The 16,868-nt window shown below is 42.7% G+C and overlaps 1 protein-coding gene across 1 annotated transcript in view; it reads left to right on the top strand.

Annotated features, from left to right (window-relative positions):
• AVEN (apoptosis and caspase activation inhibitor) overlaps positions 1 to 16,005 on the top strand; it is a gene marked incomplete in the record, with an annotated part of 191,622 nt that extends 175,617 nt beyond the window's left edge. Inside the window, 3 exon segments of the mRNA XM_034768996.1 lie at positions 8,831 to 8,926; positions 11,832 to 12,177; positions 15,661 to 16,005. Of these exon segments, the coding sequence (XP_034624887.1) occupies positions 8,831 to 8,926; positions 11,832 to 12,177; positions 15,661 to 15,779 (561 nt within the window).
• Between the last annotated feature and the right edge of the window lie 863 nt (positions 16,006 to 16,868).

Genomic DNA, 16,868 nt, shown 5'->3' with positions numbered 1-16,868 from the left:
TCTACAGTCTTTAATTACATGACCACAAGAACCCCTCCCTCATTCAGTGCACAGGATTCAAAATATGAGACCACTTATAAGAAGTTGCGGGACTATAAGAGGCACCCACAGAGGCAGTCTCAGCCTGCCCCCCGGCCTGGGTCCTCCAAGGGCAAGCAAGCGGGGAAAAAGCGGTTTTGATGGGACACCCGGGGGCACCCTGCCGGTTCTCATCAGGGATCCAATAATCCCTCAATAAAGCTTCCTTTCTCCAATCGGTTGTGTGCTTTCCTCCCGGAGTGGTTGCGGCTGACCTCGGACCAATGGGTCCTCAACACCATCTCCTGGGGCTACATTAGGGTTACCATATTTCAACAATCAAAAAAGAGGACAGGAGGAGCCCCGCCCTAGCCCCGCCCCAGCCCCGCCCCTGTCCTGTCCTAGCCCCGCCCCTGCCCCTTCCACTCCCTCCCACTTCCTGCCCCCTCAGAACCCCCAACCCTCCCCCCCCACTCCTTGTCCCCTGACTGCCCCCCAGGACTCCATCCCCTCCCTAAGCCTCCCTGCCTCTTGTCCCCTGACTGCCTCCTCCTGAGACCTTCCCCACATCCTAACTGGCCCCCTAGGACCCTACCCCCTACCTGTCCCCTGACTGCCCCAACCCTTATCCACACCCCCACCCCCTGACAGCCCCCCCCCAGAACTCCTGACCCATCTAAACCCCTCTGCTCCCTGTCCCCTGACTGCCCCCTCCTGGGACCCCTGCTCCTAACTGCCCTCCAGAACCCCACCCCCTACCTAAGCCTCCCTGTGCCTTGTCCCCTAACTGCCCCCTCCTGAGACCCCCCCACCTGTACCCTGACTGCCCAAAACCTTACACCCCCAACCCCCAGACAGCCCCCCCCGAACTCCCTGACCCATCCAACCCTCCCCCCTGCTCCCTGTCTCTTGACTACCCCCCCCCCCCGAACCTCCCTGCCGCTTCTCTGGCCCCCGGCCCCCTTACTGTGCTGCAGAGCAGCGCGCTCCACAGCAGGGGAGGGCAGCAGGGTCGGAGCTCCAGACGAACAGCCGGCGATCTGTGAGTGCAGGGAGGGCGGGGGAGGGAGAGGAGGGGGGGTGTCAAGTTTCAGGAGAGAGGCGGGGGGAAGTTGCAGGAAGGGCTCTGGCTCTGACTCTGGCTGTCGGAGCCCCGGCTGGTCTGTAAGCCGCGTGCACGGCTCTGCATGGGGGAGGGGGGGAGGAGGGGAAGTCCGGACATTGACAAATTCCCCCCGGACGCTATTTTTAACCCGAAAAAGCCGGACATGTCCGGGGGAATCCGGACGAATGGTAACCCTAGGCTACATCCTCCAGTTTACTTCCTCCCTGCCCAACCACCCCCCATCCCCATCCCTCCTAGGGGACCCCTTGTGATGGTGCTGCCCGTGGGAGCCAGCTGAGGTCACTCAATTAGGGTGAACTGCAAACAAAACTGGGCAGACAAACCCCAGAAGCTGGTGGTTATTCCAGTACTTAGATTTACCAAGCCAGCACAAAACAGCTACTATAGTACCTCACTGGTTACTCAGAAGTCCAAACAACGCAGTTCCCTTAAAGTACCCAGCCTCAGGCCTCCGCCCAGACACACCTATCAGATATGATGAAGTTTACTGAAAATCTTATCTCATCATATAAAAGAAAAGTTCTTCCAATCCCAAAGGATCAGCCACACACCCAGGTCCAATTATAACTTAGATCTTACCCAAAATACATGCTTATAGCCAATTCTTATTAACTAAACTAAAATTTATTAAAAAAGAAAAGAGAGAGTGTGTTGGTTAAAAGATCAATATACATACAGACTTGAATTCAGTTCCTGAGGTTCAGATACATAGCAGAGGTGAGCTTGTAGTTGCCAAAAGTCCTTTTAGATATAGTCCAATGTCCATATTCAGGGTGGCTCCAGTCAATGACTGGGGATCTCAATCCTTGTGGCTTAAGGTTCCCCCTCTTGAAACCCAAAGCAGATCTGAGATGCAGAAGGATCGTGTCCCAAGGTTTTTATACATTTCCAGCAGCCTTTTGGCCTGAGAAAACAATAGGCTCAACTTTCCTTCTTCTAAACATCATGGCAATTAGCAGAGGATAATTTATCCATTAAACAGTTCAGATACAGGTTACCACAACCTTCAAAGAGACATATAGACAATAATACTATTGCAATCAAGTATCATCATAAATGTTAATATTCCTTTTTTGATCTTGTTTGCTTATATCACAAGACCTGAGCAAACATCTACCCTTCTATCTCTAACAATGCAGACTTACATTTCAAAGCTCTATTAATTTACATATCTTCCTAACCAGTCTCTACAGTTCAGCCATGGATCAGGTCAGTCTGTGAGTTAATTAACTCTTTCTGGCTCTGTCATCTTTCAATGAGATATTATATTATACTCATAACGTCACACCTCTCACACAAGGCTCTGCTTGAGCAGGAGGTGGGGTGGCTCCTGGGCCTAGGAGCGGTGGAAGCAGTACTGGGGGAGTTCAAAGGCAAGGAGTAGTACTCCCGTAATTTCCTTATCCCGAAGGCCAAAGGGGGGTTCAGGCACCTTTTTTCTCCTTGGTTGTCCCAAGTATTCAAGTGTAGCCTGGGCTTAGTGCTTCCTCTTCCTTAGTTGAGGGGGTGGGCTTTTAGTTTGGGCAGGCCTAGACTCACCTGCCCCAGTCGTACAAATAGTATACACCTTCCAACTTTTACCACAAAGTAGGTAGGGATTCTACAGACAACAACTTCCTTCACTACACAATCCTGATTCATCCCCAAACACCATCCATCTCTGCACTGAATGAGGCAGGGGACCTGTGGGGAAAAAATGGTTAAAAAATTATTAAAAACAGACAAGACGACCAAAATAAGGTTGCACAGGCAACCTTAATTCTGGCTTTTCCTAACTTTTGTGAGTGTTCAACTTTGCAACCTTAACGTTCTTTTAATGTATTTTTGTGAGTAAAATCACCATACTTTCAGTTCTATCATGTGGTATCATGTTGACATCCACATGGGTCATCATCAGGGTTGTTAAATCCACCACACAGGCCTCTACCATTATATCTCTTGGGCTAATGGAGCAACTGATAGCAATAGTGGGTTGTCATCCTCTATATAGACCAGTTCTAGAAGAGGGGGGGAGACATACTTTGCCAGTGGGTTTCACAAATATTTGCTGATAGAAGAATGATGAGACTCAGGAATATTGGGTTCCATTCTAGGCTCTGGACCAGGAGTTCTATTGGGTACCGACTCTTTGTCTTGTTCCTACCAAGCCAGAACCCTTCTGCCCTGTTCCCCCCAAATCTGTCCTTGTCTCAGTTGTTCCCTACTCCATACTCCTCATTTCAATCCTATCTCTTCACCTAGCCAGTCCCAGACTCCACTCCTCTGACTTCTTGTCCCAGTTCCGGTCTTCTCCCCCTTCCCCCAGTCATAGTCCCTGTCCCTTCCCTCCCATTTCCTCATCAGATCTGTTTATCCCCCCCCACCCCCATCCCTTTTCTCCAGTCTTCTGCCCACTGATCTCTATCAGATAGGCTCTCGGTTCCAGTCTTCCTCCCTGTGCGTCTCATCCAATAGCAGCCCTCACACACTTCACCCCCTTAGTTTCTTGTCCTGGTCTGTTTGCTCAGCTTTTACTAGTTCTCTACATGTATCCCAGCTAGGGTTGCCAACTTTCTGACTGCAGAAAACCAAACACCCTGCCCCTCCCTCAAGGCCCCGCCCCAGCTCACTCCATCCCCCATCCCTCCATTGCTTGCTCTCTCTCACCCTCACTCACTTGCTCATTTTCACCAGGCTGGGACAGGGGGTTGGGGTGCAGGAGGGGTGAGGGCTCCAGCTGGGGGTGCAGGCTCTGGGGATGAGGGGTTTGGGGTGCAGGAGCGGGCTCAGGGATGGGGCCAGACATGAGAGTTTCAGGGTGCGGGAGGGTGCTCTGGGCTGGGGGAGGGGGTTGGGGTGCAGGTTCCAGACAGTTCTTACCTCAGGCAGCTGCTGGAAACGGCTGGCATGTCCAGCCCCTGGGGGGCTCCGCACACTGCCCCATCCACAGGCGCCGCCCTTGCAGCTCCCATTGGCTGTGGTTCCCAGCCAATGGGAACTGTGGAGCTGTCACTTGGGGCTGGGGCAGCTCGCAGAGGCCTTAGCCCCTCCCGCTCCCCGCCCGCCCCCCCGTGCCTTGGAGCTGGAGATGGGACCTGCCACCACTTCTGGGAGCAAGGGCAGGCAGGGAGCCTGCTTTAGCCCTGCTGAGCTGCCGACCTGACTTTTAACGGCCCGGTCAGTGGTGCTGACCAGAGCCACCAGGATCCCTTTTCGACCAGGTGTTCCGGTCAAAAACTGGACGCCTGGCAACCCAAATCCCTGCTCCTCATCAGATCTGTCTGTCTGTACAGTATTTACAAGGAATAGTTATAGAATTATAAATTGGAAAGAAACAGTCACAAGAGGACAGAATAAGTGAGAAAAGGCACAAAAATTGCTATAAAATGGTTGGTGCTGTAGCCTGGTAGTTGTAGAAAGGACACATCAGGTCTGAAAATGGTAGAATGAAATGCAACAGTGAAATTAACATGTGTGACCTCTCATTTCATTGTAATTATCAATTGTAGAAAACTCAGTGGATTTTGTCTAAATGTGGATGTATTTGATAGTTGCCATCTCTTTTAATGTGCCATTTTAAAATCACTGGTTAGTGATGAAATAATTTGCATCTTTTTCATTCTTGCCTGTGATAATGGTAATTTCAGCAGCAAATATCATTGCTGTTTCTTCCTTTCTTGAACAAAAATATTTTTGCTGTTTCATGGCCTTTGTATTCTATGGTGAATTGCTCCTTTGAGCCCTTTTTAGCTTTTTGATAGAGCATCGTCTATAGTAAAATATTCCTTTGAACATTTTAAATCCTTCCTTTTATGCTATTTTGCTTCTCTGTACCACCATCATCATCTTTTCCTTTACCCTTCCTCCATTCTCTCTTAATCCTTCTCCATTTCGTTCACTTTCTCTTCCCTCTCACACTCCAGTTCTTTGAAAAGCATTGTTTACATTTAGTATCAGAGGGATAGCCGTGTTAGTCTGAATCTGTAAAAAGCAACAGAGGGTCCTGTGGCACCTTTGAGACCTCTGTTAGTCTCAAAGGTGCCACAGGACCCTCTGTTGCTGTTTACATTTAGCAGTTTTTTAAAAAAAAAGTTAATTTTTACTTTACAATTTATCAACTCTTGGAGTTACTTAAATGTCAAATTTCCCCTTTATTCTCCTCATCCATGCTCTGTGTGCAGACTCCAGTCTCCCCTTTAGTATTTGACAAGAGTGCCAGGTTTTTTGAAGTGCTAGTTCATTGCTGTGTAATAGCAATGTTGTCCAGCAGATTGCTTAATATTTTATTGAGATCAAAGATCTTTTGAGGCTTTGTGTGCTAAAGAATTTTCTTAGTGATGAGCACTAATGCATTTTGAATGATCACTTAATGTTGAAGAATAATAATGATTGGCACCAATGAGGTATGATGCACAATAGGACTTTTCTTACTCCCAGTACTGGAAATCGGACATCAGGATTTAGATATTCGAGGAGCTGTTAATACTATTGCATCCAGACACTCTTTTATTGCTTTAGTTATGATTGGTTAAAATCCATAAACAGAGATACAGATCAGGATCCTCTGTTGTCATTAGTTTTAAATAAAAGGAAGTGAGAAATAAGGCTTGAAATAAAACAAAATTAAAGGTCACAAAAGCATTACAATTGACTATAAAACCCACCAAGTGCATTACAGAACAAAGCATTTTGTAAGAGTAAGGTAATGTGGTGTGTTTTCAAGTAACTTTCTACCTAAGCATTTGTTTGTCTTGTAGTGTCTTTTAATGTGTTTGCACATTAGGTTGAAATGTAGATATTTTTGTTTTCAAAAATTGTTCTGCATAATATCTTGAAGTTTGTTTTTGTATGGTAGCAGCTGTTAGAAGAATGCCAGTCTTCCGGAAACATTTTTGCAACATTGGTTTTTAAAGTCCTATATGTCCTAGAGATGTGGAATCCCAAGTAATCAACTCAGGAATAAACTTTATCCAGGTTTCAGTAAAATTCTGACAATGCTTTTAATCACTTGAGATTGCCTGTTCTACACATGCATATAGATCAAACACCTTTTGTCATAGACTTTGGAACATTAGGTATTTTGAATATTCAATTCTCAAGCATATTTTCCCATTAAATATAATTGTGGTGATGGCCAGTGACCTTAGCTTAAATTTCTAGGGATAGGATAATGGTTTTCAAATTTTGATGTTTACACAGAGCTTAAGCTATTGTTTCAGGTGAGAAGTTCAACATTACATGGAGCATTTATGTATCTAAAATCTTTTTTGGATAAGGCCATTGATTCATTAGCGAAAACTCCATTCAAAAATAATATGCACAATCTCATTTATCACAAGCTCAACATCCTTTGTTTTTGGGGTAATATTTTACCTCTGTTGCAAATCAGTACTGGCCTTCTCCTTGGTTGAACTTCATTTCGGAGTTCTATCACTTTTGTTTGGGCATCCCTCAGAGACAATAGCAATCAGAATAATGAGTTGTTATGCATGGGATGGGGTAACTTTATTGAACAAGGGGAGCAGCAATTTTGCCTTTCCTTTGGATGTGTCAGCTCACCAAACAGCCATATACATATGACCTTCTGGAGCTCATACACAGTAGAAAGTTGCATAGCCATGCCACAGACCACAGATTTTGGGCTTACGTTTTAGGTAAAAACTGATCATAAAACCCACTGAAGCCTGTGAGACCCGTTTTTTTAATGAAATGTACACAGAAATTTCTTGACATTGACCACATCTGTATTTTTAAAAATAATGTATGGAAGAGTCAATAGACCTTAAAGGTCCTCTATGTTTGCTGGGAGCACATCTGCAGGAAGGATTGCAGACGCCTTTTTAATATAATTCAAGAAAAGCTATTTAACAAACAAAAACAAAACCCAAACAATTTTTCCTCTGAAAAAGTGGCTCGTAAGTTGCCTGAAAACAAATAACTTAAGCTGTAAACACATTGTAGATAATAATTGTGTTTAGTTATAAGACTGGACACATGCATGATAGGGTTGCCAGTTTTGGTTGGATATATTCCTGGAGGTTTCATCACATGACATAATCTTTAATTCCTGGACACTACAGGACAATCCTGGAGGGGTGGCAACCTTAAGCATGATGAGATTTTACATTTATAGTATCCATGACAGCAAAGCACAAGGAGGTGTTTGTGTGTCTATATAGTTGTATCGAGTTTCTCTGTACTCTTCTATATATTTTTGTCTGGTTTATTTAATTTTATCTATACAAAGAAGAAAGAAATGTAGTGTGAGCACAGTACTAGGAGCCAGAAACTCCCGATTTCTAATTCTGGATCTGCCATTGCCTTACTACGAAACCTCAGGCAAGTTACTTATCCTGTGCCTCCATTTTTTCATCTGTAAAACGAGGACTGTGTTACATAGCTGAGTAGACTCTTAATGGTATATCTACATTGCATCAGGAAGTAAACCTCCCAGCCTGGTTCCGCAGGCTTTGGTTGGCGGGATTCGTGCTAGCATGCTAAAAATAGCAGTGTAGATATTGCGGCTTGGGCTCTGAAGCTTGGAGAAGAGGTGGGCTTCAGAGCAGGAGTGCCGGAACCTTGGTAGAAATGGGGGGGCACGAGGCCCCATCCCTTTCTGTGGCCCTGCCCCTTCCCATGGCCCCACCCCTTTCTCGCCCCAAGGCCACAGCCCTCTCTGAGGCCCCATTCCCTGGCTCCTCCTCTTGCTCCTCTTCCCACTTGCCCCTGGGTGGGGTGCCCGGATGCCCAGAACAGACTCCAGCCTGTGTCCCCACCCCTTGGGGCACACCATCCAGGGCAGGTGCAGGATCCATGGCTCCCTACAGTGGCCTGGGCTGCCTGGGCGGCTCTTATCATGGTCTGGCTTTGGCTTTCAGCTTGGCCAGGGGGCGGGGCCTCAGGATGAAGAAAAGGAGCAGGGGCAGGGCCCCTGAGGGTCCGGGCCTTGTGGCATGGGGAGGCCTAAGGCCCACCTCAGTCCCCCCCCTCCTCCCCCCACCGAAGGGCGCCACCAGCAGGGGCTGCACTTTGTGGCAGGGGAACTAATCACCTTATTAGCTCCCCCCTGCCACTCCGCACCTGCCCAAAGCTTGAAGTTGTGGGAGGGAGAGCAATGCAACCTTCCAGCCCACCCAAACTATGCTCATGTTAAAAAGTGGGCCGGCATGGTCCTCCCACTTTTAAAAGTGGAGGGGGCCATGGCTCCCCTGGGCCATGTACAGAACTATTTTTAGCACACTAGCATGAGTCCCATGACCACAAATCTGTGGACCCGATCTGGCAGGCTTGCTCCCAGATGCAGTGACACACACGCTTAGCGCATTCTACTGCTGGTACAGGATTGTTTCCTTTTGTATATCTTCATTGCATTGCCAAGTAGGCATCCTAAACTTACCATCTTTAAAATCTCGTTTTCTTACTCCTAGTTAGTTATTGCCTTTTAAACCACCCTAAATGATTCCTTTGCTTTGCAGGTATTTTATAAATCTAGTTGTCATTTTACCCAGCTACACTGCACATACACAGTTCTAAATCTATGAATTAATCCCTACAACTCTTGAAATTATTGCAGGTGTATTATAGATTTAGGTTTGTATTGCTATATAGCTACCTTTCGTCTGTAGCGTTTTAGAATATAACACATTGAAATTATTGTTAGTTTAATTTTCTTTATGCAAGTTTTCTGTTTGTTTAATTGTATTTCAGCTATCTGCGCTTTACGTGGATTGCCAGTCATTGGTCCAGGCCCTTCAGGAACTTCCTCTGCATCTCAGGTTGAATGTGGCTGCTGAAATGGTGCAGGTAATGCTCTGGTTGCACATAAAATTACAGGAAGATTTAAATAGTCCGGTAAATAGCACTTCAAGAAAAATAAGGTCCAGGTTCTTTGATGTTTGGCACAGGGTAACCACACAGTTGTAGTACTTGTTTCTGTTTTCACTATCCTTAATGTTTTTTTTTTTTTAAACGAAACTAATTTGATATGTAATCTTTTAAAAAAAATTAACTTCCTGATCTGATATGGCATAATATAAGCGTTGTCCAATTTTTATGAAACAAATTTGAGTCAGTTGTCAGAATGCGAACTGCCAATCAAACAGCTAAAGAAAAGGTTACTTATATTCAGGGTGTAGAAAATTAGGTAACAGCATTTCAGCAAAATGCTTTCTTCAGGCTATGGAAAACAAAATATCATTCACATAGAGGGAAGAGAACTAATGAGAGTCTTGAGTTAAAAACGGCTGTCATGAGGTTACATTTGGAGAGCAGTTTATCAGCAGCTGAAGAAAAAATGACAACAACAAAATCAATCTGCTCTAGAAAGGGAAAGATGTCTGACTCTAATAGGAAAGATTTTCTTTTCTGTGGGATTGTTCAGACAATTATATAGCTAACTTCTTTCTTACTGGAGCTGAAAGGTATATCTGCAGATGTAGAGTATATAAAGGAATCTGCATATATAGTTCTTTATCAAGTAAAGTTCTGTTCTTGCAACCAGAATGCCAAGCCTAAAATTCATTTCTTTTCCCAGTATTCATTATTCCAAGGGGATAAATTTATTAGTTAAATAAACTTATTTATTTTCTTTTTCAAACAAAATAAGAGACAATCTGTGCTGTAAATGTATTCGATTCCTCCTACAATGTGTATGTGCAGATAAATAGGGTCATTCAGTGCATATTGTAATATTTAAATTAATCTTTATCTTTCTTTTGCCATTGGGCTATGCTGTGATATAACTTGTGATAGCACAATCTCCAAGAAGCTCCAAAGGAGCAAAGAAACTGCCTATAAGTGATTAGGTAAAGAGTGGGTATTTCTTGGTTCACTCTGCACTGTTTTGCAAATTTTCTACTTAATATTGCTGTGTTAACTTTTGAAAAATAAAATATAAACTTGTCAAAACCATGTCTACATGCTGGGGTGATTTACAGGGTGTGTTTTATGCCCCAGTCTGTACAGTCTGTCATTAAGTACCCCTGTTATTGGCTCCACAGCTCTCCAATGAGACGGCGCTTTCTGGCTTCAGCGGTCCTGTTTTTCCCGGTGTGCTCTCCTCTGCCAGTCTCACTGAGTTCAGATTCCTGTTTAAAGATTCCTCACCCTTTGGGAAGCAATGAACCCCAGTACGCATTTGCAGTGACACAGCATAGCCTTTTCAGAATGAGATAGTATTTCTTAGTTAACTGGAATATACAGCATCTGAGAACTCTTAGGTTAACCTGGAAAAGTCAAGCTTAAGTCAGAGTCCATATTGGCAGAAGCAACTGCACTAACGTGCAATGCTCTCCTGGGACCCCTCTTGGCTCTCCGTCCCTCTGTCAGTCTCTGAGGGTACGTCTACACTACCCACCGGTTCGGGTAGTGTATCGCTCTATTGGGGAGCGATCCCTGATCGCTCTGCCGTCGACTCCGGAACTCCTCTATGGCGAGAGGCGGAAGTGGAGTCGACGGGGGAGCGGCGGCCGTCAATCCTGCGCCGTGAGGACGCGAAGTGAGTGATTCTAAGTTGATCTAAGATACGTCGACTTCAGCTACGCTATTCTCGTAGCTGAAGTTGTGTATCTTAGATCGATCCACCGCCCCCCCCCCAGTGTAGACCAGGCCTGAGTCTGTGATTTCCTCAGCCCTGAGTGGGCATGTCTACGCTGCAGCTGGGAGCAAGCTTCCCAGCCTGGGTAGACAGACTAATGCTGGCAGGGTTCGAGCTAGCACACTAAAAATAGCAGTGTGGATGTTGAAGCTCTGGCAGTGACTTGCACTAGCCACCTGAGCCCATACCCAGCTCAGAGAGCCTCAGCTGCCACCGGAGCCGCAGCATCCACACTGCTATTTTTAGAGCACTAGCTCGAGCCCCGGTAACACTAGTGTGTCTGTGCGAGCTGGGATGCTCACTCCCAGCTGCAGGGTAGACATTTCCTGTGTCTGAGGCAGCATCCTTAAAACACAATCTCTCAGACTTTGTTTTTGTTCCCATACTGCTTCCACTGCATTCAGCCCATCCTGGGCTACCAATCATTAGACGTTAATGTTCCAGTCTTTGGGTCTTTCATTCATATATCCATTCAGTGCTTGACTGGTGCATCCGGACAGACTCTCTCTAAGCCCCTGTTCTGGGCAAGCAGTTTCACCGCTATATACACAGTGTGTAGGAATACAAAGTCAGTGTGTAAACTGAGTCACATATATTGGACATGCACATATTACCAAAAATTCCTCATTCACCAGACAGTGTCACATCAGAGAATGATTCAGCATGTGGTACTTTGGAGGGAAAACTTAAATCAGAGACAGTTGGCTAATTACTGGGCCAAATTCTCCCCTCAGTGACACCCAAGCAATTCCACTAATTTCAGGTTGATTCCCGTGGGACTGAATGAGTGTAACTACAGGCATTACTTCCCTCCCTGTATGTACTGAACGCCTCTGTTACTAGCTGCTGTTTGTTGTATTCAGAGTTTAGCCACATAATTAATTAAAAAAATATTGCACAGTTACCTTTATATATAGATATTATTGCACAAATATTTTCAAATTTATTTTGGTACTAATTTACTTTCCTTGCAGTTTTAAAATCTGTTCCATTGAATTTAATTAAGTGATTTGTATGTGGCAGTCATGAGTTATTGTGCTGTCTTTTTAAAATTTCAACTGTAACAATTGAGTTCACCATAATGAAGACCCAAGTTTTTTCTTGTACTCATAGGCATCAACACCCACAGAACTCCCTCAGATAAAATCTAAAAGTATTGAAGACAGCAAGAGGAGAGTGACTCAGTTACAACAACCTTTGGGTCAAAGTGGAATAGCATCAATCTGTGATCCTGGTAGTGATTCCGTTGTCCATTTGATGCCTTTAAGTAAAGATGGACCTGAAACAAATTCTTCAGAATCCTTTCAGAGAGGCTGTTCTGTGTCACAGCAAGAGGCAGATAATTTGGATGAAGAATTAGATTTACTGCTAAATTTAGATGCTCCTGTTCATGTAGAAAACAACTTTCTGTCAGAAACCTACAACACGACAGCTGAGAGCGATTTGAAAATGAAAAATGGTGAGATTTTTATTTTTAACCCCTTTTTAGTTTGTATTGTTCTTTTTGTAGTGATGCTTTTAGTTAAACTCCTGATTAGTAAGTCAGCAATGCTTCTCTAATCATCCCTATATCCCTGACAGTGTGTGTCATTGATTTGGAGTTGCGCACTAACACATCTGTTCATTCTCATTCTCTCTGTGAGGTGACCTTTAGAGAGGCACCTCTCTTGTTTAGTACTTTGACATTCCAAAACTTACTGCAGTTGCTTGTGGTTGAAAATCATGATCTAAACCTTACTGATAGAAATGAAAACTGAACTTTATATGAGTCTTTCATATATAGTATAAGAAGTACATTCCTCTGCTCCAACTTTTTGACTTCTTATAGCATAGTGGAATATGGTGCTTTCGAGTATTAGGCCTTTCAGTACTAGATCATATTCTGGCTCATAACTTGGCTCATTCTAAACACATTATTTAGAAAATGTACTCACTACAATATGCATATTTTTTGATTTCCAAGAATAGGTCTATATGGAATAGACACCATTTTTAAATAGGATGAAATGTGATGGACTGAATTGTATGTTTTGCCAGTAGCAACTGGTGATCTCATAACCACCTATAATAGAGCAGGAAGTTGTATTCCTTACTGTATGCTACATAGCAGTGATTGCACCAACTATAGCAGAAAAACAAATCTACAGTGCTAAACTAAGGTCTGGGCGATAAATAATTTTAAATCTTAAACTGTCTTTTTATTCAGTTCATCTTTAATTTTTTCAGACTGCTTTAAAAAAACTCCATAGTGTGGATAATCCTTTAGGACTGTAGGCAATGGACCGCTTTGACTGCTTTCAGCCTTCTTTTCTTCAAAGTGTACCTCTCTCTCTTCCCCAAGCAGAATTGTGGCCTCTGAGCATAGACTTACTTCTTGGCTTTGTGCCAGCTTTCTTCTTTCCCCCCCTCCCCCCCAGCTCTGTTGTAGATGTTATGTCCCCTTAGTGAATGAAAGGGCAGGACCTAGCATCCAAAAGATGCAGCTCTCTGTGAGATGGGGAGGGGTTTAGTTCCCAGCATGAAGGAAAAGGAGCCAGTCAGGACTTGCATGCAGAAATCCTGACCTAATTGTGCCTGACAGTGAACACAGATGCCTCCCTCCTCAGTGCTGTAGTACTCCCTCAGTAACCTCCCTAGGCCCTAAGGACCTCCATTCTTGATGGGTTAATAACCTTAGAAATGGAGTAACAACATCAGTTGCAAGGGTAGAGCTAATAACGTGACGGAACAAGATCCTATTACTTGCAGGATACTTTTGCTTCTCTGAGCTAGAATTGAAAAAATGTCCTGTCAACAGCAAGATACTCAGCAGTAGTTACTATGCTGCTCTTGGATCTAGCAGACCACACAGTGATGTACCTGCCAAAACACATTATGTTTTATAGAAGAATCATTAGGCAGAAAACTGGTATACATAATTGATGAAACGTTTCCACCCTATAATACAGAAAGTGATGTTACACTGAAGAGTTTAATGGAATTTTCATTTTCAAGGACAATGAATAACATCAGTGAAGAACTGTACTGTAGTCAGCATGCTCATTTTGAACATTTTAAGAGATCAATAGAGCTCTTCTGCAAAGCGGAACCTTAGGTGTCTTAGTTGGCAAAGTTTAAACACGTGACGGCTCACTGCTAGAGAGTTTTCTATCAATGAAAGATTTCAATACGCTTTTGAGGGCAGGGCTATTACTCAGTTACTCTACAGAAATATAACCTTTTAATAAGTCTGGAGGAAAAACACAGGGATTTGTTTCTGATTACAGGTTTTAAAATATTTTTTAAACTTTTCTTTCTTCTACATTTTTTTTTTTTTTAGAAAAATATATTCTTGACTGCTATTATGTCTGATTCCTAAGAGTAATACATTTCCAAAGCATTAGGACTCAAGAATGGATATAAGCATCCTCAGTAAATTTCCCTAAGGCAAAGTACAGTAGAAACTTGCTAATCCACGCCAAAACAACTGGCCATCTCTTCCAAATTCTCAGCAGTAGTGAGGTGTCATATTACTATGATTCCATTATTTTTACAAATCATTTACAAAGAAATATAATTAGGGAGATGATCCTCTCTAGGTAAAGACTGAAGCTAGATGCCTCTTATAAACCCAATTTTCATCATTCCTCCATCTTCACCAAAAGTGCTGTACCTGCATATCTTGGCTCAGGATAGATCGTGGAAAGTATGGATGTAGAAAGGTTTTCATATTTTGAAAATTATCCTAATATCTATTGGGCTTATGTATTCAAATTCCTGTCTAGGAAACTCCAGTATATTTTATTCTGTTGGTCCCTGTGAGGAATGGCGGTGCCTGAGGCAACATCTGCACTATGGAGCCTATGCTGGCATAGCTCTGTGTGGAAATACTACCACCCTGAATGACAGAAACACTCTTCCATTGACATAGCTGCATCGATGCTGGGGTTTTGTCAGCATAGCTATGTCTGTCGGGGGTGTGGGTTTGGTTTTTTCCACACTGCTGACCGACATATATAAGTTAAGATAAAGCTTGTCTAAGACTTGGTCTACACTGAAAAGTTAAGTGTTGATTTAGTTATATATTAATTGCAGCTTTCCTGTACATACTGAACTCTGCATGGTCCCTGAATGCTTGAGAAAAGGATGTAGCTGGCAGCATTTTTCTGAGCCTGCAACATTTCTCAAATAGGAAAGAGTTCAATAAAAGAGATGTTTAAATGTTAATTTTCATACTTTCCACCAAAAAACCCAAAAGATGTGAAACTGAACTTGTACTTTACAGCTTCTCACATACTCGTGATTTTACTGTTTGTTAAACTGTATATTGTTAAAAATGCTGAGGTTAAAGTTGTACATTTGAGAAGCTGCCACCATGAACAGAGCAAGAAACCTTGAGCTGGTATTACAGAGTGTAAAAAAAGACCTTGAAATAGCACGTCTGAGAATGATTTCTGTGATATTTCTTGTTTTCTTAGGAGATTTGCATTAAGTGAGAAACACAATGCAGACATAAATGTGTTGTCACTAAGATACCCCTCTAATAATCACAAAAAGAGCTCTGCTGCCATTACCTCCTGCTGATCTCTCACATAAGAGAAAGTCTGCATTGGACAGGAGACAAGATAGGTCTCAGTAGGGGCATGGAATCAGGATCAGTTAGGAATTTTGTAGACTGGAAACCTAGCTCTGTTAGAAACTATAAGCTCTTCTTTTACAGTGTCCCTAAAACAATCCAGCAAATTAGTCAGATGGCAGCCACCTAATGACTGGTTGCTTTACTCACCTGCTTTTTTTGTGATTTCTCTCAGTTAGCTGACATACACTCTATTTAAATGTCATCCTCTCTTTTTATTCAATCAGGCACTGAAAAGCAAAATGCTAACTTTGTAATATCTCAAAAGTTTCCATAGTGCAAAGATAAACTTCTACCTTGAACTGTTTCCTGTATTTATTTTCTTAGTTCCGCTAGAGTTGGATGTGACTGAAGAAACGAGTTCAGCATCTGAAGAGCAGAAAACTACAGCTAAAAACGTTACTGAGGAAGAGCTTGAAGATTGGTTGGACAGTATGATCTCCTAAAGAAAAAGAAACCTGCCTGAAGCCCACATTTCATTGTCATGCAAGTAATTGAAAAATAAATGAACATGGCAGAAGTTAAGTACAAAATATCAGTCTACAAGAATTCACTGAACTAGCTGCTTTAGCTCAATGATTTAATATACTGCATGACGCCTACTTTTATTTCAGCCAGTATTTGAAATAATACATTTGGATAAATTCTAAATGACTATTATTATCGAAAAGGTCTAAAGTTACAGTTGAGTTCATTAAGAAGGATCTTGTAATGAAATTTGGATTTTTTCAAAAACCTGTGCTTATGATGTAAGCTGCAAAATAATACACGCTGCTAGAGCATTGTTTTGACTTGTACTTGCTATCTATAGTCCCAAAAAATAAAATAGTGTTAGTAAATATAGTCGTGTGTTTAACTGTGCATCCTGTGTTGTATCGGCTTTCTATTATGTAATCAGCAAAAAATAAGGCGAAGACAACTCAGTTATTATTTATTTGGTTATTGCAGTGGGCATTTAATTTTATTTGAAGAAAAATGCATAAAGGTAGCAGCTTCACTACTTACAGATGACCATAAAGCATTATTTTATTTTGGCCTTTTAACAGCAGCATCTTACCAGCTGTTATTGAAAGAAGTATATGAATACTCTTCAAGTGCAATTTCATACAGTAAGACGGAAAAGCAACACAACTAATTAATAGAACTGTCAATCTAAAACACTAACATAAATAAAAACCTTGCATAGCTATGTCTACAGAGGTTTTAAGGCACTTAATCGATATTTCAAGGTCGATAAAGTGTTTGAAAATTTTTCTTTGACTGCTTAAAGCTTTTCAAGCTGTATCTTGATACATTCACTAGCAAATACCATGGGAAAAATTAGATTGCAGTTACAATGTTTAATTTCACAATGTGAGTCATAGTCACCTGACATTCAAGTGCTTAAGATTCAGATATTGTGCATTTAAGAAATGATGTATCTTTTAGCCCTTTCAACTATACCACCAAACATTGGGTCAAAAACAGTTACAATTTCAGTCTATGTTTGAATTGGAAAGTTTAAGGTAACTAAGTCTTCAAGGTATAGATTTCCC

The sequence above is a fragment of the Trachemys scripta genome, chromosome 4 (genome assembly GCF_013100865.1).
Source record: "Trachemys scripta elegans isolate TJP31775 chromosome 4, CAS_Tse_1.0, whole genome shotgun sequence".
In the NCBI taxonomy this organism is placed as follows: domain Eukaryota; kingdom Metazoa; phylum Chordata; order Testudines; family Emydidae; genus Trachemys; species Trachemys scripta.
Note: the sequence above shows the minus strand (reverse complement) of the source record. Positions and strands in the feature narration are given on the sequence as shown.